A 23639-nucleotide genomic window follows, 5' to 3' on the forward strand; every position below is an offset into this window, starting at 1 on the left:
GCGTCCGATAGTAGTGCTGTTCTTTATCAGCTAGAACTGGTGAATGCAGTTTTCGTGACATTTGGTCCTGGAGGAACCGTGACAAGGTAACGTTACCGTTAGTGTCACCGTTTTGCTAATAACTGCAGCTAGCTAACGTAGTTAATTGTAAAATAACGTCAGCTTTGGCGTAATTATCATCCAACAACTGTGTTGAAGACGACCCCTTTGCTCATCGGTATTGTTCTTAATGCAACAAAAATGGCACGTCAGTGGCTGCCAGTCATAAAGTTGGTAGCTTGTCTTACGGTGTGCCTTCATTGATGTAAACGCTGATGATAGTCAACGTTAGCGTTAAAGCTAACTGATCTGTGTATAATGGAGACACGTCGACTGAGTGACACTAGAGGTAGAGATACTCCATAATAAAAATAGTTTAGTAGAGCATAAATAAATCTATCTTAATCTAGTTCGGGTTATAACTGTCTTGACGGAGGTCTGGACCATAACGTACCAAGCTCACAAGGTTCAGTACGATTCAGCACAGGGCTGTCATAGTTTAATACATTTTCAACAGGGCTAAAATGGTACCTTTTAACTTCATCAGGTTTAGATGTCTGTTGTTGATGTCATACAATGAAAAATAAGCATTATCTGTTTTTATGTAGCTATTTTCTGTAGTTCATCTCTAAATCCTGCTACAGTATTCATACAATATATATCTGTGCACATGATGTTTCATTATTCATTTCAGCACTGGAGAAAAATCTGCTTATTTTGATGATGGGAACCACTGTGTCTCAGCACCTACCATTACAATCAGTGTCAGCACTATTTAATTTTGCTGTTTTCTCTTACTGCAAATCAAAATTTATCAAAATGTTTTGTCTAAATATAGGGGCATTGCGTCATGACGAATGAGGATGATAAGGTGATCCCAGTGCGGGTTGCCTTGCGATGTCGCCCATTGGTACCTAAAGAAATCAGTGAGGGATGTCAGTGTTGTCTCACTTTTGTGCCTGGGGAGCCACAGGTGTGTTCTCAATAACAGTTTAGTCTGTCTCAGAATAATGTTTTGTGCAAAGTCCATTTTATCCATGTGGGTATTATGAGTTTTTTAAATTGAACACAATTTAACTATTTTACAGCTACAGTATGTACATATCTGCTTTATTGTTGTTTGTTTTCAGGTCATCATTGGCACAGAGAAAGCATTCACTTATGATTATGTATTTGATCCCACTGCTGAACAAGAAGAAGTCTTCAATTCGGCCGTGTCATCCTTACTGATTGGACTTTTCAAAGGTAGCTTTAGTTTTTAACGTGATGATTTATTGAATCTCGTAAGATAATTGTCTTGATGTCACCCATCCTGGGAGGTGACAGTGTGGGATCAGTGACATAAGAACTGTTTGGGATTCATGGTTTTGCTATAAGAAATTTCAGTGGAGACTGTACTTACCTTTGGCTGCACACAAATGAAAATCACATTAGATACATGATGAGATGTTCGCTAACTATAAAAAATCTTTTAATATTTGTATACTCACTAAATCTGTTTTTTGTAGGCTACCATGCCACAGTACTTGCATACGGGCAGACAGGATCAGGGAAGACTTTCTCCATGGGGGGAACATACACATCAGCTCAAGAAAATGATCCTTCAGTTGGAGTTATTCCACGAGTTATCAGAAGGATCTTTGAGGAAATGGACAACAGGACAGACAGTGAATTCTGTCTGACAGTATCCTACCTGGAGGTCGGTGGACATGTTAACACTGTGTAGATAATTTTTTATGTAATTTAGACATATATTGTCTTTCTTGGCATCCAGGAAAGGTGATTTCATTGCTTGATGGCCTTTTAAAGTAAGCTTTCTTCCTTTTGATTATAGATCTATAATGAAGATATATTGGACTTGCTGTGTACATCTAAAGATAAACCTGCCATCAGCATTCGGGAAGACCCTAAAGAGGGCATTAAGGTGAGCGACTGACATGTTGACAAGAATTAATACATGTATTGTCGCATTGCTTTGATCATCCATGTCTAATTTTATTGCTTGTTGTCAATTTTTCAATCCTTACATGCTTAGATATAACAGTCTGTCAGCTTTTGTTTTTGTTGAAAATATGCTATTTTCCATCCAGATTGTGGGTTTAACTGAGAGGAAAGTGTTCACTGCCCATGAGATGGTGGGTTGTCTGGAGGTTGGAAACTCTGCTCGCACTGTGGGTTCCACGGCTATGAATGCTGCTTCTTCACGCTCACATGCGATCTTCACCATCACTCTGGAGCAGCGCAGAGGGACAGACAAGTCAGTTGTCTAATAATTTCAGCTAATATTAGTATTAGTATGTGCAGGCCCAGATTCTGTGGCTCACAAAACAACATTTTGAAAGCAGTATCTTCTACAGCTTGAATATTTGTGTGTTGTTTTGTTGCAGAGTGGACTCAGTTGTTTCAAAGTTGCACCTCGTGGATCTGGCTGGTTCAGAAAGGCAAAAGAAAACCAAAGCAGAGGGTGATCGTTTAAAGGAAGGTAAGCAGAATATGTTTTTCCTTAAATTTGTTGGTTAAAAGTTGTCAGCCCACAATTTGCGATTAGCCCAATGATAAATACTGTACTATATAACACTGCTGTGTTGTTTCTTTGTATTGTAAAGATGTGGTTGATAACAGCATTTCTGTTTGGATGCTATTCATTTTCATCTTCAGGCATCAGCATCAATCGTGGCCTTTTGTCTTTGGGTAATGTGATCAGTGCCTTGGGGGATGAAAGCAAGAAAAATGCCTTTGTTCCTTACAGAGACTCCAAGCTCACCCGCCTGCTACAAGGTAAGCTTTGATTTAGATGTTCAGAAGTTACTTAGTGGTCATTAGGGCAGGCTCAGATACTATTCTCACATTGAGGGCCTTCAAACATGAACAAATCATATTTGGAAAGCATATAGTTGGCTTCTGCTTTGATTGTCTAATGTGAAAGTTTTTCATGGCTGCATCTGTTCTGTTATCATAAAATGAAACTTTTTTCCTGCTCTGTTCATTTTGTTATGTGTAATGTTGGTACATGCTAAGCCGGGTCTGCATACACATATAGTTTTATGTTTTAAATGGCAGCATTGCTGGTTAATGTACATCAACACAGGCGTTAGAAGCAGCACCAGTGTAACATAATGAATGACTGCAGAATAATTTTACAAAGTGCTTTTGTGAACTATTTCCTGTTTGTTTCATCAGACTCTTTGGGGGGCAATAGCCACACTTTGATGATTGCATGCATCAGTCCTGCAGACTCAAACATGGAAGAGACCATCAACACACTGCGATATGCTGACAGAGCTCGCAAGATTAAAAACAAACCTATTGTCAACATTGACCCCAGAGCTGCAGAAATGAACCGTTTGAAACAACAGGTACAACAACTTTCAGTCAGATCTCAAAACTGTCACTGACTTATGTAACAGTGCTGCAAATTGCAGTTCAGTTACTTGGTTACAAGTTGGAAATTTTTGTTTATATAGACTACTGCTAAGGAAAGAGATCAAAGATTGACAGGACAGAAAGTGTATGATGCACACCTTCCTTCTTCCATTTGAAATGTAATAGATGTCTTGATTCATACACTTTAGGTTCAGGAGCTGCAAGTGATGCTACTTCATGCGCGTGGAGGAGTAGCTCCAGCACTCTCTGGGTAAGACACAGATTTCCCAAGATGCATCCTAGGGTACCTATTACCCGTAACAAAAGGCCATAACGGTTACTCAGTCCCTCTGTTACAGGCCAGAGTCAGCAGAGAATGTGACTAAGCTGCTGGAAAGGAACCGCTCTCTGCAGGATGAGAACAATAAGCTAAGCAGGGAGCTGAGTGAGGCAGCCGGTCAGACTGCCTTCATGTTCGAGAAAATCATTATGGTGAGCCAGACAATCCTTCCTCCACAGTCATTGTTGAAGGCTAACGAGAAAACTGTTGCTATGAGAGATGATGTGTGTACGCACGGGTAGAAAAAAAAACAAGACAATTGAAATTGGCATTAATACACAACATGAGCTGGTAGGATATACTTGATTGGCACAGTCCTTTCTCTCACATTTCACTTTTTCCATCCATCATGTTAATCACATTGTGCTCACTTTACAGACAGAGCAAACAAATGAGAAACTACAGAGCAAACTGGAACAACTGCGGCACCATGCAGCGTAAGTTTCCAAAAGCATGAAGCCAGCAGGGCTTCAGGGCGGTTCTGACCAAGTGGACACAAAATACTCGTCCTATTCTTGTTCTAAAGCTTTGTTTGATTTCTAATAAGTTAGCAGTTGTGATTTCAGCTGTGTCTTGTTTACCACAGCCACAACGATCATATTGAGCCACACTCTATACTTACCTTTATTTCAGTTGTACAGTGGATCTTGAGAAAGTGCTGGAGACACTGGAGGACCAGGAGATGAAGGATAACGTTGAGGTGATGAGAAACCTGCAAGACATCATCTTGGAGCTCAAGGTACACAAGTCAGTTTGCGTTGTAATCCACCAGCAGACAGCAGTGTGTCGTCATGCTGAAATTCACATTGGGCTTTATGTTCAACTTGTTATATTTAATGAATGTGATGGTGCGAATTATTTAATTTTATTTTTTTTATTTTATCAGAGCTCATTTAGTGAGTAGAACAAGTTTCAATCAACACTGTTGATTATATGATGATACAGAATTTCATGGGTTACTGTTTTTTGTTTGTTTGTTTGTTTGTCTTTTTTTAAGAATGAGAGCGCAGGCATCGCCGCCTCCATTGATGCTATGGCTGCAGGAGAGGATGGACCTGAGGTGTCTGGGAATGGCAGTAAAACTGCAGCAGATGAGTCCCCATCAGTACGTTAAAATGTGGTTAGGTCATAATCAGATGGTTAATGGTTAATATCAAAGACACTGTACTAAATTGAGAATTCAGTAGTGTTGTGTTGCTCTCCATCACCCTGAACGCACACTTTCTGTACTGTTCTATAAATGGTCTATCTGTGTTTTACCAGATGTACTGTGGTAACATATTCGTTCTGCTGCACACATTGATTCCCACCTGTAACACATTTAACAGGACATCACTGCCATTGCTGATAAGGACTCCCCGGAGGCCTTTACAACCCATCATGCTCTGCGGCAGGCCCAGCTCTCCAAGGAGCTGATCGACCTGAACAAAGTGTTGAGCCTGAAGGAAGCTTTTGTGAGGAAAATGTGCCAGAATGACACCCAGCTGGAGCCGATGCAGTCGGAGCACCAGGTAAGACAAATTTGTAGATGTGGACACAGATTTTGCAACAAGAGTGAGTGTGGTTTTGTTGATTTCCTTTCTCTGTCAAGTCTGAATGAAGTGTGTCTTATGATGAGTTAATCAGGCAGTTGAACTTGTCTTAGTTCAGTGATATGGTGACGGTGGCCAGTTGGAAAATTTTACGTATTGTCCTACCCTAATATCTAGATTACTATGTTCCTGTAAGACAGTAGTTGTCAAGTTGTCATCAACCACTGCTATAAGGGCTGATGGGTTAAGTTTAATGCATCGTCCTTTTGCGTGTCATTAAATTAATTATGAGCCACATTTTTATATTGTTGAGACATGTTGGAGAAGTGTTCATTTTCTGGGCACTTTGTCCTACAGAAAAACGTACATGATCTCCAGTCAGCAGTGGACTCGCTGCAGAAAGAGAAAGACGACCTGGTTTTGGCACTTCAGTCTGCAAAGAAAGACACGAACCAGGCAAAGTATGAACACTGTGTGTGTGTGTGTGTGTGTGTGTGTGTGTGTGTGTGTGTGTGTGTCGTACTAATATTTGTTTTTACATAAAAGTAATCTCAGTGCACGCATCACCTTCTTCTAGGCTTAGTGAGCAGCGGAGGAAGAGACTGCAGGAGCTTGAGGGCCAGCTCTCAGACATGAAGAGAAAGCTTCTTGAGCAGTCCAAACTGCTGAAACTCAAAGAGTCCTCTGTTCAGAAAGTTAGCAAGCTCATGCAGGAGATACAGGTAACCCATCACTACTACTATTTTATTCCTACTTTTATTGAGTTCCTCATAGTAAAGATATTGATGAAGGTTTACTTTTTAGTCTTTAACCAACAGAGAATTTTTATATGAATTTTGTTAAAGTGTCATACCATCTCGTGACATATCCCTCATGAGATTATGAGACACCTTTCCAGAACATCACCACAATGTGTATAGTAGGCATAGTATATTATAGTACTTTAGCAATACTATAAATGTTCTCGTTATTCTAGTCTGTTAATGTCACATGAAACAAGTAGCAGCGACTACAAAGAATCTTTGATCTGTTTGGTCATTGACTCGAACGTACAGAAGATTGTGAGCAGATAAAAATCTTGTCAAGACCAAAAATATAAAACATTTTTCAGCTTTTGTCACATGGTATCATCATGTGCACTGAGTTGGCATAAAGCATTGCTCATTTCAACAGTACTTGTTTTCAGTGTAATGCACAGATGCCAAAGCCAAGCACACAGTAACCCTGTGTTCTCACAGGCCATGAAGACCCAGCGGACACAGCTGATGAGGCAGATGAGGGAGGACTCTGATAAATTCAGACACTGGAAGAGCAAGAAGGACAGGGAGGTGCTGCAGCTGAAGGAGAAGGTATGTGAAGACCACGTTGATCAACATTTTATTGATGAAATTACTCACTAATAATTGAGCATTGTCGGCTTTGTGAACTATACAGTTTATCTTTATCCACTTCACAGGATCGTAAACGGCAGTACGAGTTGGTTAAACTCGAGAGGGATTTCCAGAAACAGGCCAATGTTCTGCGCCGTAAAACTGAGGAGGTGAGGCCTCTTAGTCTGTTGTGATCTAGAAGTAAACATGCCAGATTTCATATTTTCAACATATGTAAAACAGTAAGTATATTTCATATTTTAAAGGTGTGAAGAAACAGTGAAACTGAAAAGCAGCTTGTGACAAGTTTATTTTATTTATTTATTTTTCCCCCCCACAGGCTGCAGCTGCAAACAAGAGGCTGAAAGATGCCCTACAGAAGAGAAGTGAGGTGGCAGAAAAACGCAAAGATGCTCAAAACAGAGGAAAGGAGGGTCCTGCCGCGAGAATAAAGGTAGTCATACTTGGTACCATGGCAGCTCTGTAGCCACAAAGATTTGTGTGCAGTCTACTAGACTTAACTCGGGCCCTATGAAGGTTTCAATCACTTGTTGAACAAGCCGAACATAATCTTGAAATGCGCTGTCTTCAGCCACAGCAAACAGATGATTATATTGGGCCTTAAATTCCTTATTGGTGCATCTCTAATTATTACTGATATAACATGCAGCTTGAGAAGGTGCAGATAAGTTGAAGGTGTGAAAAATGTATCTGTATTCAAGAGTAATGAAAAATTTCTACTTTGAGAATGTGATGATTTCCCTGAACAAAAGCCATAACAGTGTTGTCTGTATGTGACAGTACCCAACTTTCTAACTGTATTCATGTGATCAGACCTGGTTTCTCAATGAAGTGGAGGTGATGGTCAGCACAGAGGAGGCTCGGCGCCACCTCAACGATCTGCTGGAGGACAGGAAGGTCTTGGCTCAGGAGATCAGCCACCTCAAACAGCAGATGGAGTCAGGGGAGCGACCCACCGCCAAAATCAGGGTGAGATGGAAATTCCCACCTATGAGAATATGTACAAAGTTGAGAGTAAGTGAAACATCCAGTGCACCAACAAAAAGACATGTTACAAAGAATCAGCCGTTTGCTGTGTGGTGTTGCATTTGCAGCGGCGGACACTGATCATGTCTGAGCTGGAGAGCCAGGGGGCGCTGGAAGCACCTCTGATCAAACAGGTGGAGAACCTGGAGACAGAGATCGGTCTCAGGTGAGTCTGATAAAGCAGCTCAGTCAGTGTCTGAAACATTTTTTAAAAGTCCATCTTAAAATGTGCCCAGCATTCATCAGCCTGCTTCCCATCAGCAGCTCATGCTGCTCATCTACACAACAATCAATGACACACAGAAATGCACTCAGATTTTTAACAACATGTGCTTTTGTTCCAGGTCATTGAGACCCTTTCAAGTCACAATGTCAGTTTGACAAAAACATCTACAGGAAACACAGATGTAGTACCTTTTTGCAGGGCTTGTTAAGATTTGCATTGATTTGTATGTTAACAGGAATGCTCAGATCGCTGACCTCCAGCAGAAAGTTCTTGTCGCAGACGGCGAGGGGCGTCTGAAACAACGCATAGATGGCATCACAAGCATAGTCGATGCCAAGTGTGCCCTGAAGGTCCTGATGTCTGAGGTGAGCAAAAAGCTTAGACATTATTCTATATTCACACCTGTGTGTTAAATTAGTCGAATGCACATTTGTTGGTGTTTGTATTTTTAAGAAACACCGAGTTTTCCGTTCTATGTAGCTGGTGTCTGCTAAAATAACCAGTTCCAAACTGGAGAGCGAAGTCAAGCAGGAGAAAGGAAATGGACAAGATTTAAGGAAGATGCTGGCTGAGGAGAGAAATGTGATGTCAACCATGGACATGGAGCACCAGCAGCAGCTGGTGGAGCTGGAGCAGAGGCATCAAGAGAAGGTGCCCGTCGCTTTTTCTCACATACCTGTTACACATACATGTTTAAGAGACATGCACATTTGTGAGATCTTCTGTTGTATGTATTTTTTTTCTTTGTGCAGGTCCTTTACCTCCTTAACCAGCTGCAGAGCAAACCCATATGTGGAGAGTTAGATGAAACAAAGGAGACAAACGAGCAGAGTTCAAAGGAGAAGGAGCTTCTCCAGCGCCTCAAAGTCCAGGTTTGCCTGCAACAGCTGAAGAGTGTTTAATCAACCTCTGGCTCTGAATTTCTCCTTGTTTTTGGACAAATTGTGCAGAATTTTTAATCAGGTGGTTATCTGTTACCTTATTTTAGGAGGAAGAGCTTGAAAAGCTGCGAGAATTGAGTGAACAGAACCAGAAACTGGTGGAGCAGAATGAACAGTACAGACAGGTACCGTTATGATTTAGTCCAACATCACTGGCTTCCATTTGTCTTTTTATTAGCTCGATGTTCAGATGACAAATTGTGTTTTAAATAGTTGTGATTTAATGACGTGATTTTTTTTCACTTTGCAGAAACTGTCGTTGCTGCACCTGGTAAGTGGAAAGAAAATCCTTGCGCCGACAGCCAACAATGAAAATAGCCCCGATGACTCGTTTGAGTACATTCCTCCAAAGGTAAGTTATTGCAGATATTCTACCTTCCTGTTGGTTGTTTTTTTTAAATGTGCATTACTTCAGTTTTTAATGTCAAAGGTGGCTAATTCAGGTTTTTCCCTCAAAGCTATAAAAGTGTTTTCTTTAGGGCCAGTGTTTAAACTGACAGAACACATTGCACCAAGAATGAATGACTCTGTGAACAGTGTCCTCTTTTGATATGTGACTTGCAGCTGGACTCCTGGGATTGTGAACTGAGATTTTATTTCATTTTTTTGTGTCTTAAACTTGCTTGTGTTCTCTACCAATGAAAGCCTAAAGGGAAGCGGCCCACCACAGCTAAAGCACCACTGAATATGGCCATCAACATGGAAGAGCTGATGTCTTCCAGTGGGGATGACAATGACAAGGAAGAGGATGAGTGGTACCCTCACAAACCAGAGAAGGGACGCAGAATTTCAAAGAAGCCGAAAACAACTGGGGTAAGACTGGGATCAGGGTTAGTGTTAAACCAGCAAGCTCATAGACCCTGACTGTCCACAGTGCTCACTGAACATTCATGAAGGGTGAGAGCAAGTCATCCAGGATATTAAATCAGGCTACTCATGAAAAAGACCTTTATCTCATTTCAGTGTCACATCATTCAAAATGCACTAGATAAACTAAACAAAACACCCGATTAATTAGATCAATCACCTGGAATGGACCAGGTCAACTCACTGCCCCGACAGTCCAATTGAAGCTCTGTTACAAAATGCTCCAGGGAGCAAAGAGGCTAATCCAATTTCACATCACTTCAGTAATGGCAGACTAAACTTTACGATTTATCACAAGTTTCACAATATAAGCAGGTTTATTCTTCACCTTCATCCAGCGATTAAAGTGGAGAGAAAAGTCATCTTTTGGCATTCCTTGAGTGGTGCAGTATATGAAACACATCTGATCAGGTCACTGATTCAAATCTTGTCAACACCTCAGAGCACAGTTCAACCTAAAAGAGGTCAGATTTGTGGAGATGTTTGCAAATAAGAAGTAGTTTTATAAGATAACTTCTAACATGATATATGGCAACTGTGAGAATGCCAGGCTTATCAGGCAGAGGGATTTCAGTTTGCACACTGATGAGGGCTCTCCAGTGCAGGCCAGCTTACAACAGACAATGGACAATTTGCACACTATAAGATACTTCATTGATATTATTTTACACTTTGCCATCTCTCTCTCTCTCTCTCTCTCTCTCTCTCTCTCTCTCTCTCTCTCTCACTTTCACTTTCACTATACATATATATACACACTCAGGACAGGTGGCTTACTCATGATGTTTCTCTTTCTTTAGTGTGCCTGTAAAGGTCGCTGCGTCAACAAGCTGTGCAGGTGCCGCAAAGGAAAGATGACGTGTGGGGAGAACTGCCAGTGTGATCATGAGAAGTGTCGAAATATGGACAACCAGGTGCCTGCTGAGGTAAATTATCCAATGATTTTCAGCTATCTACAAGCCTGACTCCAGAAAGTGTGTAAGATGTAAATATAAACAGAATGCAATGGTTTGCAAATTCCTTTTGACCTGGATTCAGTTGAATGCAGGACTTTGCACTGGTCATAGTCTGGATGGTCCTCTTCCTCTTTAGCTCAGTGGACATGACTTCCAAAAACAACCTGAAAGGCGGACTCGTCAGACCACAGCACACTTACACATTGTATCTTTAATAAATTCCTATTTTAACACCACATATGTACATTACAACAACCAGCATAACATCAGAAGTTGGAACATGTTGTTCACTGATGTAATATTGACTAAGATTGTAATCGCTGAGAAGCAGAACTGATGTTTTAGACTCATAGTACTAAACAGATGATTACGAGATTTTACATTCATTGCCACAGCCACAGATGTGTGTCTGCTGTCCAATCACCTTGCCTTGCTGTCTTGAAGATGTTGGATTCTTTTATGAAAATATAGTGTAGAACAACAAGCATGGTCCTCAGGTTTGGACTTTTCCTTGTTTCAGGATGGAAGTCAGACAGACAGTGTTTCCAGAGACTCTGTGGCTCTTCAAGACTCCACATCTGTCAGCCCTGACAACACCACATTCTTCAAGCCGCCATCATGTACACCCACGAAGAAGGTGAGATCGCTTCTGACTTAACAATACAAGGAATAATCATCCATTTGGTGGCCCGGTGAATGATTGCCATGCATGTAGACAGTGTAGGAAAAAAAGATGTGGGGCATTTTTGGCGGGCACTTTTAAAAAAATAATAATTAACTACATAAAGTTGCTGTTTTTAATGTGAAATGAGAGGTTAGAATATTAAAATGCATACAGTAATCATCACCTTGCACCAGCACGAGTAGATGAAAAGCATACTGTTGCTGCTCCAGAGACGAGTGTGCTGTCATCTGTGTGTGTGGAGAATATGGTCAGACAGCCAGAAAGCCCTGAAGGCAAACTTCTCCCTCGTGCTTGCATTGCATGCCTTAGCCTCAGGTGTCTCACCAAATTACAGAGTAGGAGCTACAAGTACTGTTAAAGGAGCCAGAATGAGTGTAATATTCCTTCTTTACTGATGCAGTTCTGGAAATAACTGCAATTGAGAATTTTAGCTTACTTAAGTGGACTGAAAAACTCAGTTGTAGATTTGGGACTAGCTCGCTTCACTTGGTGCATTGAGCTCAGTAATGTTAGCCGATGGCACTGATGGCCAGATCAGTCCATCCAGCCATCAGTCGGCAAGACCCATATGTATGCTGGAATATTAATGTTAGAAAGCTAAAATTAGCTAGCTAATGTTTATGGCCATCTTGCTGACTCTGGGTTAATGTGCCACACCAAAGACATTTTACAGTCCGGCGTTAAAAAGGGCAAGTAACGGTTGTTTTGGCTTCTAGTATGTTGCCTGCAACGCTTGTTGCCACTGGAGCTTTAAAGGATGTAATGCACAACTAACACTGATGTACTAATGTGCACTATTGTAGGTGCTAAAAGAAATAGGAGACATGGGACATGCCACTGCAGACCTACAATCGGCCAATAAGGCGATCTTGCCAGAGGAAGAGGAGGACGATGACTTTGAGGAGGACAGAACGACAGTCAGCCTCCTCAAGAAGAAGAAAAGACTCCTGACGAGTTTCCAGAACAGTTTTTTCTCTGGGTGCACTCCTATCCGAGAGGAGTCTTAGTCAGCACGGAGCAGGGTAGGGCTTTTTACGTCAGGTGTCCATATGTGCTTGAATGTTTTGTCAATGTCGTGATTTTTTTCTATGTTTACTGTAACTTGAAGGTAGCTGTTGATTCTGAAATGCTTTGGTATCTGTAGAGCGTAACAAAAGGACTGAGCAGCAGCAAAGCCGGAAATCATTTACTGGAAATCACACTGCAATGATCAAGAAGCCTGTACATGATGTTAGGTTAATGTAGTACATGAGATGTCCCATAAAGACTAGATTTACTTAACTAGTACGTCGACTGAGTAGTCCATGATACACAGACGAGTACTGTTCAACATGTCATTAAAACACGATGTCTTGGGGAGCAGCCTTTAGCTTTTTTACTGTGCTTTTACTACCGGAGCTGAATAAAGTCTGACAGTCAGATCTTGTTTTTAACGACCATCAAACTGTCTTGTCTTGTCACATTGTCTGAATGTGTTTAATATGTCAGCGTCACAAGTTAGCGTCATAATTTATTTCATTTGTCAGTTTATGATTAATGTTTTAGGTCTGACTCGCTGTCATTGCCGTTTCCTAGCAGGTCATCACTAGTGGAAAGGTTTTTTTTTTTTTTTTACATTGAATTAAAAAAAATAAATCTTAAGGTGAAACACTGCGTTGATATTTTTCTAATCTCTATTTGTTCTGTTCGTGTTGGTTACTTTTGCCCCACACCAGCTTATTCTGAGTGCTTTAGAACTGAATGACTGTATATAGTAGCACACACACATTTCTTTCTCACACATCCCCAAACAATAAAAGAGGTGAGAGAATAACGGAAATAAATAAAGACAACAAATTGGTGCCATTAGGATAAGGATGTGTGCTGTGTAGGTGGTTTTGTGAGTGTGTTGGAGGAAAGGGGACACTGTCCAGTACACTGCATGAAATCTACACTCAGTGAAGGTGTCTGTGCTGCTGTGTGATAACAGTAAGCAGATTATGATAGCATTCACTTTTTAACAAACTGAAAGCCAACATCCTCATCGTCTGTTATCTGAGTAATGATTAATAACAAAAATATATTAAACCAAGATTAAATACTGAATAATCAGACAGATAAGTATTCAGAATTACTGTAACTACCTCAACAACTGTGTTAATTACAATAATAAAACAAATGAATCAAATTTGGAAAGGAGGTTTTGATAAGAATGAACTTGAAAAAATGACAAAACTTAAAAAACAAGGGTAAGTCTGAGATCAGGCTGTAGCGTAGGTCAGTTTATTGATGACTGAGGACCAGTTTTACTGAAATAAGCTGTTTCATGGCTGACAGGCAGACATTGTTTTGTAGGGACATATGATCTGCTAGAACATTCTCCCACTGCGGGACATGCAGGTTCATTTGTGATGTCCAGGTCAAAAGGTTTGTCTTCCTGCTCATCCTCAGTGCTGCGTGGTTGTAATGCAGATGCTGCAGTGTATTCTATGAGTAACCTCACACTGCATGAGCTGTACGCTCGTGTTAGCGCACTTTGCTGAAGTTATTTGTACAGAATTGGGTCCAGAAGTCAGCACTGGTGGGTATTAATGGAGACGTGTCGTTCCCACTTAGAGGCTGAGGCGTGTGAGCTGCTGAGAAATATGGAAATTCTTGATGGGATTTTTTCTGGGGACCTGAGAGATTCAACACTTTCTCTGTAGGAATGGGACGAGTTAGACCGCTGAGAGTTCTCCTGAATTTTGATAAGATGGCTGATTTTAAAGCTGAGGCTTTTGTGTTGTAACATTTTGCAGGATTGAATCAGGGATTGTTGAAAAAGCAGTGATCACTGAGGATAAATAGTTGATTTTTGGTTGGCTGTACATTTTAATTATTACTGTTGCTCCTGAAAGGTTGGTGCAGTCAGTTAACTCATCTTGTATTCATTTCAGGTGTGGTGTGAAATTTAGATTTATTGATGCCTAAATGTTAAAAGTTCCTCTCCTGGCATTGATTAAACCCCTAAAAACTCCTCTCTGTTCAGCAAAATTACTGATTTAGACATTTTCTTTCTGACATACGCACAAAAAATCCCTTCCAACCTTCAATTATCTTCCATTTAACTCACCGCTTCATGTGGTACATGTGGGTCTAAGCAGCCCCTGCCTCTATTTCCTCTGAGATGCTACAATGATGCTCTGCCAGTGTTACACTGTGTAGACAGTGATTATCTGGATGAGTGGGATCTACCTCGGTAGCGTGAGTTCTTTTATTTTTCCTTCCAATTGAAGTTCCAACTCTGTGTCTTTCCCCTTTTTGTAGGATGGGTATGAAATGATCCTGCCCCTTAACACAGCTCTGCCAGTTTCCCAGAGAAGAATCAGAGAGGTGTTCGGAGACTCATTTATTTCCATGAAGGATGTCCACTCTGCCAAGCAGGGACGTGTTAAACCTCCGTCTGGTGGTTGACTTCTGAGGGGATTTTCTATAGAGTTTAAATGAGACTGCTGCATGGTCGCTAATGGTGCCCCAATGAATTTGTGTTTCTGAAATATCTGAATGGAGGGGACTGCTGGTTAAGAAACTCATTTCTGGAAGATGAATGATGGACTTCAGAACAGTAGTATTGTCTTTCACCTTGGAGGTTTAACCTCCAACGATCCCCAGGGCCATAGCGCTCCATATATTGGTTTAAAACTACTGTGGATGGCCAGGACAGCTGCAGCATTTGATCTACCTATTAACAGGTCTAACACAGAGTCATCTCCTATAATTAACTCCGAGTTGGGGGAGACAGAAGAGAAGGATGGGTGGTCTTTGCCGGGGCCGAATACTGTAGATTAATAATTGTAAGTAGGTTGTTGTGAACAGAGATATTAATAATGACAAATCGCCCGTCTCAATCTGAGATTATAGAGGCTGAATTGAATTTCACTATTAATCAAACTGGTGCCTCCTCTCTGCCCTGATTTGGCTGTGAAAATGAATTGAGATGACTTGATTTAGATCTTGAGTCCAAAGGCTGGATTAGCTTTTAGTGGTGAGGTGTTACTGTTTGGGTTAAAGCCTGAAGCTTTGCTCTCTGGGAGATTTCCTTCAGGAGGAATATCAGCACACACAGTCAGCAGTTCATAACATTTTGGTAAGCAACCTTTATATGTTCCACATTGTCTCTAATATCAGATGAATAAAATGATAACATTAATCTACACTCAGCTGTGTCTGAATGCTTTAAGATCACATGTCAACTATTTAGTGGTTCCAGCTCCAAATGTTTGACTTGCAGCTCTGTTTTATGGCAGAGTTGTTACACCTTAATATATTTGGGTTTTTGGACATTTGTGATTGGACTCCACACTAGAGCCTTTAGAAAACTTTTTTATGGATCATGATGAAGCTCACAATGAAAGTCACAGCAGCATCTCCAGGCTGTTTGGTTTGGACTGAAGAGCATTGAAGTCATTTTCTTCCATACCATCCAGCTCCTCTTGAAGGTTCTCCAGGATCTCCGAGGCCTGGGTTAAGGGTCCTTGTGTCCTGGGTCTGCCCTGAGGTGTGAGGCTCCACACGCCAAGTTAGTTTGTCCAGGCACAGCACATATTGTACAGTAAGACTTCCCAGCCACAGACTGTGAAAGAAGCAGCTGCTCATCAGAGACTGTGCCGCGATGCTTCTGCTGTGCGCCGTACAAAACAGGTGCTAATAAGCTCTGCATGAGCGCACCACTGAATACTGGTCGCAGCTGTACGTTTGTTCATGTTTTGAGTGACTTTCAACTCATAAACACAAGCTTAAACATCTCAAAGCTCTGGCGTCCCCGGTAGAAAACTGTGTTTTAGGTCAGAGAGTTATTTATCAAGCAGTTAAGGCGGCAGTGAGTTTGATTTTTAGTAGATGGTACAGTAATGCACCTGTGGGCGGCTGATACAGTTTTTGATGCATTTCAATGATCTCAATGATTAAAGGTCTCACAGAGGGTTTTTGACATGTCTGGCTTCCAGCTCTCACTTCCCAGCCTGTCCTTTATTTTAGGACAAAAATCCTCCACCTGGTGGCTTTTCAAATCACTGCCGGCTCTTCTCCTCAACTCCCCAGACGTCACCTGATCAAGCAGACGACGGTGCTCCGAGCAAGGGATGTTTTTTGGCTGCTTCCCCGGCCAAAGACAAAGCAGCATTGTTTGAACTGAACAATTTGTTTATTGAGTTTTCACATAAAAAGCAAAGCACGCTCAGGCTTTGTGAATAAAACAACAAAGATATTTGACCAAGACGCCAGGAAGCATGAGTGGCACATTACAGATTCAAACATATGAGTCTGAGGACGCCTGAACCAGCAGAGCGAACGAGAGAGAGAGATTTCATCAGGCCTCAGGGAAATAGGTTCTGAATGCTCCCCCCATGAATACAGAAAATATTCATTTTTTCTCTAAATGACAGCATCAGATTTCTGACGGCGGGATTAAAGGGAAATGAGGGGTCGCTTCCATGAGATGAGAATCACTCATTCAGGAGAGCCGAGGAGCCAAAGGCTTTGTTTAGGATATTAGAAATGGTGTCTGGATGTAATAGCGGGAGGTTAGACTGAGCCACAGGCCTGCTGCTGTTGCTGCAATGCGCCCTGCTCACCAGTAGAGGTCACAATACATCCCATAAGACTCCGAGTCATTTCTCAGTACCGAGGTTTGTTTCCACTTCTGTGTAGGAGCTTGTAGATCATTACTGATCCCCTCTGTATCAAACACTATGCACTCCAGTTTGACAGGCGTAAACTGTGCTCACCCAAGAACCTAAAGGCTCAAACTTTCCCACATTTTCTGATTGCTTTTATATGTCAGGATCAAGAAATCAAAACTCCAGCAAAAGTATGAAACAAGATCGCATCCAGCTTCAGCAGTGAGGATATGTAGAGATCAGCAGAGACAAATGCTTGATCCTCACTGGGTCACCTCTCAACGTTATGAGAGGGGAAAGTGAGGTTTTTCATTTGGACAGTATTTAATATTTATTAGATTTCACAGTGAGTCCATAGCTTGCCATGCAGGACGTTTATGCATAAGGAATTTTAAGGAATATTCAAATAATGAACACCTTCTCATCAGGTCAAGTCACGTCACACATCAGAGTGAAACAATAAAAATACCTCTCGTTCTATTCCCGCTTCTTTTATTTCACATCATAATTGCATGTATGAGGTTTATTTCCACGCAGATTTGTGGGATTAGATACGTTTTGGCTGCTCACATCTTCTAGTTAGACAGTTTGGACTTTTAATCAATATCTTCAGCATCATGGTTTTAAGGGGGGAGTGCTGATATTTGATGTGGGTTCTTGTATTTGTAGACAGATTGAATAAGTATAGGTTATGTGTTGATAGATAATTTAAAAAGACAGGAAAAAACCATGGCGATTAAAGCGACAGGGTCCTCACTGATCATGGCGGTTTGCAGAATTTTGTAGTTCTGTGAAACTGTGTGCATTTTAAATTAAATCGTGGGTATCAGCAGGCCATGGACTAAAACTCTGGTGTAAATCTTATTAAGCTTAAATATGCATCTGCTGTGCTGTGAGCAACACAAACACAGCGTGCACTCTGATATTTTATTTAAGAGCAACTGATAAATCACTGTGTTGAAACTGATAAAGACATATAAACTGTCATTGTCAGGGTTGGTGTCTGTTTTTGTGTTGGAAGACTATTACATTTATTATTATATTACCTGATGCAGTATAATAGTAGTCATCCATTGATATACTGCATCGTGTTGTAGCATCATTGTATAAACTTTATGGTCATGTTTCTCTTCTTCGTCAAGGACCACACCGAAGAAGATGAGTGAAAAAGGTGAAATGAGGTCGTGAAAGACAAATAGAAGAGTTAGATATTGCTGGTGGCTCCATACAGCTGGTGATGAATCCAAATCCAAAATCAAAGACAAATACTGTAGGTTCATGTTGACGGCTAACGAAACATACAAACTTCCACGTTGAACATTCTTGACCATCAAAAACACGTGTTACGTGTTACTTTTTATGAGTTTAGTACTAATCTGCCACATCAGGAATGTGTAGGTGTGGTTTGATCAGACTCTTAATGATTAAAGAACCCAACAGTCGCCAGAGTTGATTCAAATATTGCTTAGCCCTGATTGGTGCACTGAAATAAGTGACATCAGAACCCCGCCCACTCCAAACCAGGAAGAAGAGCGCAGAGAAAAACAGAAACTCAAAAATCTGACAGGTGAAATCATCAAAACTGTTCTAATTTTGGAATAAAGGATCAGTACTGGTAGTAAGAAGCTGTCGTTATACTGCAGCTTACCTTTACTGAAGTACTGCACTTAAGTACAAATGTGAGGTACTTGTGCTTTACTTGTGTTTTCTTCATGCCACTTTCTACATGTCAGAAGCAAATACTGTACTACTGTACTGTTTTACAGCTTCAGTTAGTTTTACAAGCAAAACATACAAACTACCAAACAGTTTCCAATCAGCTGAAATAATTAGTCAATGAATCAATCAGCACAGAAAATGGAGAATCTGGTCATCATTTGTCCTGTATAACATTTCACATCTCCAGCTTCACAGATGTTGAGGTTTAGACTGTTGGTTGGACAAAACAAACATAATAAAAGTGTCACTTTGGGAAATTGCACTGACATTTTTCACTCCTTTGAGAATTGTTAAAAACCAACAACCAGTCAGTGAATGAAGAGAATAATCAACAGATCAGTCCACGATGAAAATAATCCTTACCTACAGTTCAGTACAAAATAGTACAAAATGAGCTCCACATTTTTCTGCATTGAGTACTTTCAGTTTTGATGCTTTAAGTACACTTTGCTAATTATCCTTAGGCTACTGACTTAATGCTAAAAACTTCAAACAACCCCAAAGGCGAAAAGCTTCATGCTGGAACAGCAAACATGTCTGGATTTTCATGTTTGACTCAGTCATACAATATCTTTGAAGAAGCTCGCACATCACTGCTTTTTCTTTTGATCTCAGCTTCTCAGTTACGCTCAGCATGGCCGGACCAAAGTCCTGAAAAACTACGAGGAAAATATACAAAGAGCTTGCAGTATGTGAGCGACCCTCTCATCAAAACCCGGCACACATTTAAATACAAATAAACCTCATTTGCAGACACAAACTGACTGAAGCTCAAGCTTGTTTTAATATTTATATATATAAGTATGAACAGCTTGCTCATTAAAAGAACATCAACTACACTCATAGAGTCAATCAATCCTGCAATGAGATCATCGTACGATGGCATCAACCGCAGCTAAGATTTGAGGACCGCGTGTGACCTTGTGCACGAGATAGTTCCATGCTCAGCAGATTGATGTCGTTATCTGATCTAAATTGCAGCAGAAACTGTTATGACTTTAGGCGCTGTCGATTCAAAGGAGCAAGAAACGACTTTATCAGCGTTGCAGATTAATGCCGCGCACATATTCTCTCTCTTGGAGACACTGGACTCTGCACTCAGGCATACCAATCTGTTGAACTTCTGAGATAAGATAGCCCAAGTTTATGAATAAAAGAGGAGGCAGAACAAGTAAAACAGGCTATTACTTAGAAGAGAAATGTCTGTTTCACTCCAGATTGTACTTATTTAAACTTCATTAAAGGAGTTTGTGCTGCAGTCGCAGAGTTAAAGCAGTGACTCTCATGAGGAAATGTGGAACAACAGCATTTCCTGCTGACATACATTCTGTTTCAACGTGAATCTGCTTTGAAATACTTTTGTCCCTGCTAGATCAACACATAGCACCTCTTTCATTTCCCACTCCTCTAACGGATCAGGAAGCAAAGATATTAAAATGGTATCTATGACAGTGCACTGCAAGAGACCAGAATAACACAGTAAACTCTAAATCATGTTGCTGCCCAACAGTTTACAACCTGTACTTTGCTTCACATGACTTCAGTCATTTTACAGTTGACCCCAAAGTTAAAGAACTACAAAGCTGGCGGAGCTTTTCATTCAGGGTCATTTACAACAACGCCATATGTTCTGTATCCAGTGCTTAAAAAGCCTTTTTGTTCTCACTTTACTTACTGTGATAACTTTTTGTTCCATTATTAATAATCTGTAAGCATCAAAGTGCACTCTGCACCCTCTTCAACACACCATTCAACCAGCCTTTTATTATGCTTTCGCCCACCCTCGCTCCGTGACTACACTCCACACTCTTCTGCTTCCTCCTGTGCTATTGCTTCATAGCCCTGACTTTCATATCTGCTTATTCCAGTAATGGTGTGCAGGTGTGTGTGTGTGTGTGTGTGTGAGAGAGAGAGAGAGAGAGAGAGAGAGGGAGAGATGACTGCAATAGTAATTGTATATTGAGCTCACGGGCTGATACCTCAGTAAGTCATGCTGTAGCTGATGTCATGCTGCATTTACAACTAAAACCCAAAAAGCATAGGGAGTATCTTTCAACTCATTTGGCTCTACGTTCTAAATCTCAAATAATATGAAAAAGTCTTACATGTTATGGCACGGTAAAGCTTTTCAAATCATGAGTAAAACTCAGAAACAGCCCATCTTGAGGTGGGTGCACTGGGTTTTTTCTGCAGGCCATGTGAGGCCTTGAATACATATTTTGTGCAGGGGACAAAAGAGATGTGCTTGACACTGGCCCTACCCTCCGTGTCAGTCAGTGTGGAATCAGGATGTTGGACTGAGGGGCAGGGCGCTGGGCCTGTTAAATATTGACTGCAAGTGTAATAATTAACCTTCCACCAACTCCCGATCTTTTAAACTGGCTGCTCTGCCTCGCTGCCATTGCTTGGCTCGTCACTGCTGACATTTCCATCAAATCGTGCCTCTTTTTACGAGCGGCTCGCTGTCAGTATCACCCTCTGTGTCTTCATCTGTCTTGGTCTTGCTTGGTGTTGGTCTTGGTCTGTTTTCCTGCTTTTCTGTATTTCCCCCTGTGCTGCTTTGGCCCAGCTCCCTGTGGCACAACACCCTGCAGTTCTTCAAACCTTTGGCCTCGTCCTGCAAAAGCCATCGGGCCGCATTGTATCTAAAGGTGAGTACAGCTCTCGAACTGAAAACTGACGACTGTGGTCCTTGTGAAATTTACAGGGTTTAAACGATGTAAAGGGACAATTTAGTCAAAAGAATACCTGACAAAAGCAGACAGTAAACAAGGACATTTTCGCCATATTTTTTCTTTTGTTACAGCACATTAAAATGGCTCTATGTTGACGATTACGTTATATATTGTAAGACAAGATCTTGCCTACTTTAATATTCTGAGGATCAAAACTAAGTGCTTGTGTTTTTCGCTCATTTCTAATGTTTCAAAAATGTATACGTTTGGAGGTCAGCAGTGTGACAAGAGCTTTGGCGCAGTTTTAAAATAAACTAAAATTCCAGTCATTTTCTGATTAATGTTGATGCATCTATCTCCAAAGAGGCAGAAAGCAATGGTTTATTCAAATAACAGCCGAGTATGGGCATAGATGGTCCGGCAGAGCTGCTAATCATTTAATTGCTTTATTGTTCTGTTTTTCTTTGCCGTTTTACTGCAAGGCAAAGTCTATGGAGACATTGCTTTGCATGGCCACCAGGACAGGATGAAAAAAAACAAAAGTTCTTACAGAATTGAAAAAAAAAATAATAACTTGATAAGGTTCAAACTGATTGAAAATTGCCAATCTTTTAGTGATTATGAGGACAAATGTCAGAGTGAGCAGGAAATGCAGAGCCTGCAGGTACATAGGTCAGACACACCCATATACTCATATTGAAAAGTGCCCTCATGTTGACAACTACCATAAAATCTGTGTTATCTGTCCAGGCCTTGGCCCTTTGGCCGGGCTGTTGGAAGAGTGTGAGCAATGATGCCGTTTACTTCAGGCAATAAAACTGGGAGGAGGAAATTGGCAGGTCAAAGTCACCTGCAAGTGGAGACTCCTCACGTACTAAAGCGGCTGCCTCCAAGTCCAAATTCTGAGTTAACGTCTGTGCCTTCTCTTGCTCCTTTTCTCCTCTCTCTCTCTCTCTCTCTCTCTCTCTCATCTAAGGTATTTCTACAGCAGCGCCTGATGCCCCCTGAAGTGACCGGAAGTGTGAGCTTACTATGAGTTGGTCTATCTCTGACGTGATGACTGGAGAAACTGTCGCTGATGAGAATTGTGCTGCTTGCTGGATGTAACAGCAACTCCATGTGGAAGCTGGGTCTGTTCCAGTGGAGGTGCTGTTACCTGCAGAGAGCTGCCAAGCACAACACTGAAGCCTCAGCCTGTGTGTTAATGGAGATCGATTCGCCCTGTTTTTATTCCTGGGATAATTTCACTTCGCCTGGTTGAGAGTCTCGATGGGGCACAAGGTGATGACCTATGAATTGACAGCCAATGATTGTAACATCTGCCTGTCAGTTCTGTAGGCCACTGCTGTGTTTGTCCCTCTGATCATGTGCAGACACTAACAAGAAGAAGGTTTTGGGTTTCATGGATGTGTTTACAGCTGCTGCATCAAAGAGTCAGCTGGGACTTTTAAATGAGTCACTCTTTATGAAACATCATTTCCAATGAATAAAGTCTGAATGTGGTGCCTTGTGCATGGATGAGTCTGTCATTTGTCTCCTTTTGGTTTCGGTAAGATTAATGTAGGTTGCCAAAGAACGTCAAGCTGCATTCAGCAGTGCATTTAACAAAAAGCTTACCTTGAATATGCACAAATAAGAAAATAAGGCAGATTGCAAAAGGTAACGCAAACATAAGTATGATTTACTAATAATTACAAGAGCATTAAAGGAAAAGCAAAGATGAAATGACCTCAGTGCAAACATTTATGGAGTGTGTTTAAAAGAGACTGAGTGGGATGAGGGAGAATCAACGCCTCTCCACTGCATTTTAAGCCTCATGGAAACAAGCTGTTGCGGTCTATTTGACATTTTGGAAGGCCTGAGCTCACAAAAATGAGGCTGATTTTCGCATACACGGATCATGTGTATCTAAAAACTGAATAAATTACGAATTGTCAACATGGAAAATAACTTGATAATTGATGTTTTTTGAATATATGATGTTAGAAAATGCTATGTAGTGTGTCCTTAATTGAAATCCAGTCTGCAAATAAAAAGCTATTGTGTTTACGACATCATCATCAAGCAACAATGATTGCAAACGGCCATCAAATCTTTTGCGTACTGTTCTATTAATAATTCAGCATTTTGCAAAATGGCACGTTTGTTGTTGCTGAGGATTAATCATCAAAACAACAAAATTGTTATTTTTCAGGAGCTAGTTTGTGTGTTGCATGCATCAACATTTATCGCTGTGCTTTATC

At 41.0% G+C, this 23639-nt stretch overlaps 1 protein-coding gene across 1 annotated transcript; it reads left to right on the forward strand.

Annotated features, from left to right (window-relative positions):
• On the forward strand, positions 1 to 13019 carry kif4 (kinesin family member 4). The gene is made up of 31 exons (XM_076750631.1): positions 1 to 86; positions 878 to 1012; positions 1170 to 1284; positions 1548 to 1738; positions 1874 to 1963; positions 2130 to 2296; positions 2427 to 2521; positions 2698 to 2817; positions 3220 to 3395; positions 3612 to 3673; positions 3762 to 3894; positions 4121 to 4179; positions 4376 to 4481; positions 4740 to 4847; positions 5071 to 5253; positions 5632 to 5735; positions 5852 to 5996; positions 6513 to 6623; positions 6731 to 6814; positions 6985 to 7098; positions 7479 to 7634; positions 7760 to 7857; positions 8153 to 8282; positions 8398 to 8568; positions 8670 to 8789; positions 8906 to 8983; positions 9109 to 9210; positions 9504 to 9671; positions 10526 to 10651; positions 11202 to 11318; positions 12170 to 13019. Exons 2-31 carry the CDS (start codon positions 890 to 892, stop codon positions 12371 to 12373), a joined length of 3756 nt encoding a protein of 1251 aa, XP_076606746.1. The 5' UTR covers positions 1 to 86; positions 878 to 889; the 3' UTR covers positions 12374 to 13019.
• Positions 13020 to 23639: the final 10620 nt, after the last annotated feature.

This window comes from Chaetodon auriga, chromosome 15, assembly GCF_051107435.1.
Source record: "Chaetodon auriga isolate fChaAug3 chromosome 15, fChaAug3.hap1, whole genome shotgun sequence".
In the NCBI taxonomy this organism is placed as follows: domain Eukaryota; kingdom Metazoa; phylum Chordata; class Actinopteri; order Chaetodontiformes; family Chaetodontidae; genus Chaetodon; species Chaetodon auriga.

What these genes read in the sequence shown, in the direction of transcription:
- kif4 (XM_076750631.1), top strand. Translation starts at nt 890, where the DNA reads ATGACGAATGAGGATGATAAGGTGATCCCAGTGCGGGTTGCCTTGCGA. An exon ending in TTGTGCCTGGGGAGCCACAG is followed by an intron (nt 1,013 to 1,169) that starts GTGTGTTCTCAA and finishes GTTTGTTTTCAG; the next exon opens with GTCATCATTGGCACAGAGAA. An exon ending in TGAACCGTTTGAAACAACAG is followed by an intron (nt 3,396 to 3,611) that starts GTACAACAACTT and finishes CATACACTTTAG; the next exon opens with GTTCAGGAGCTGCAAGTGAT.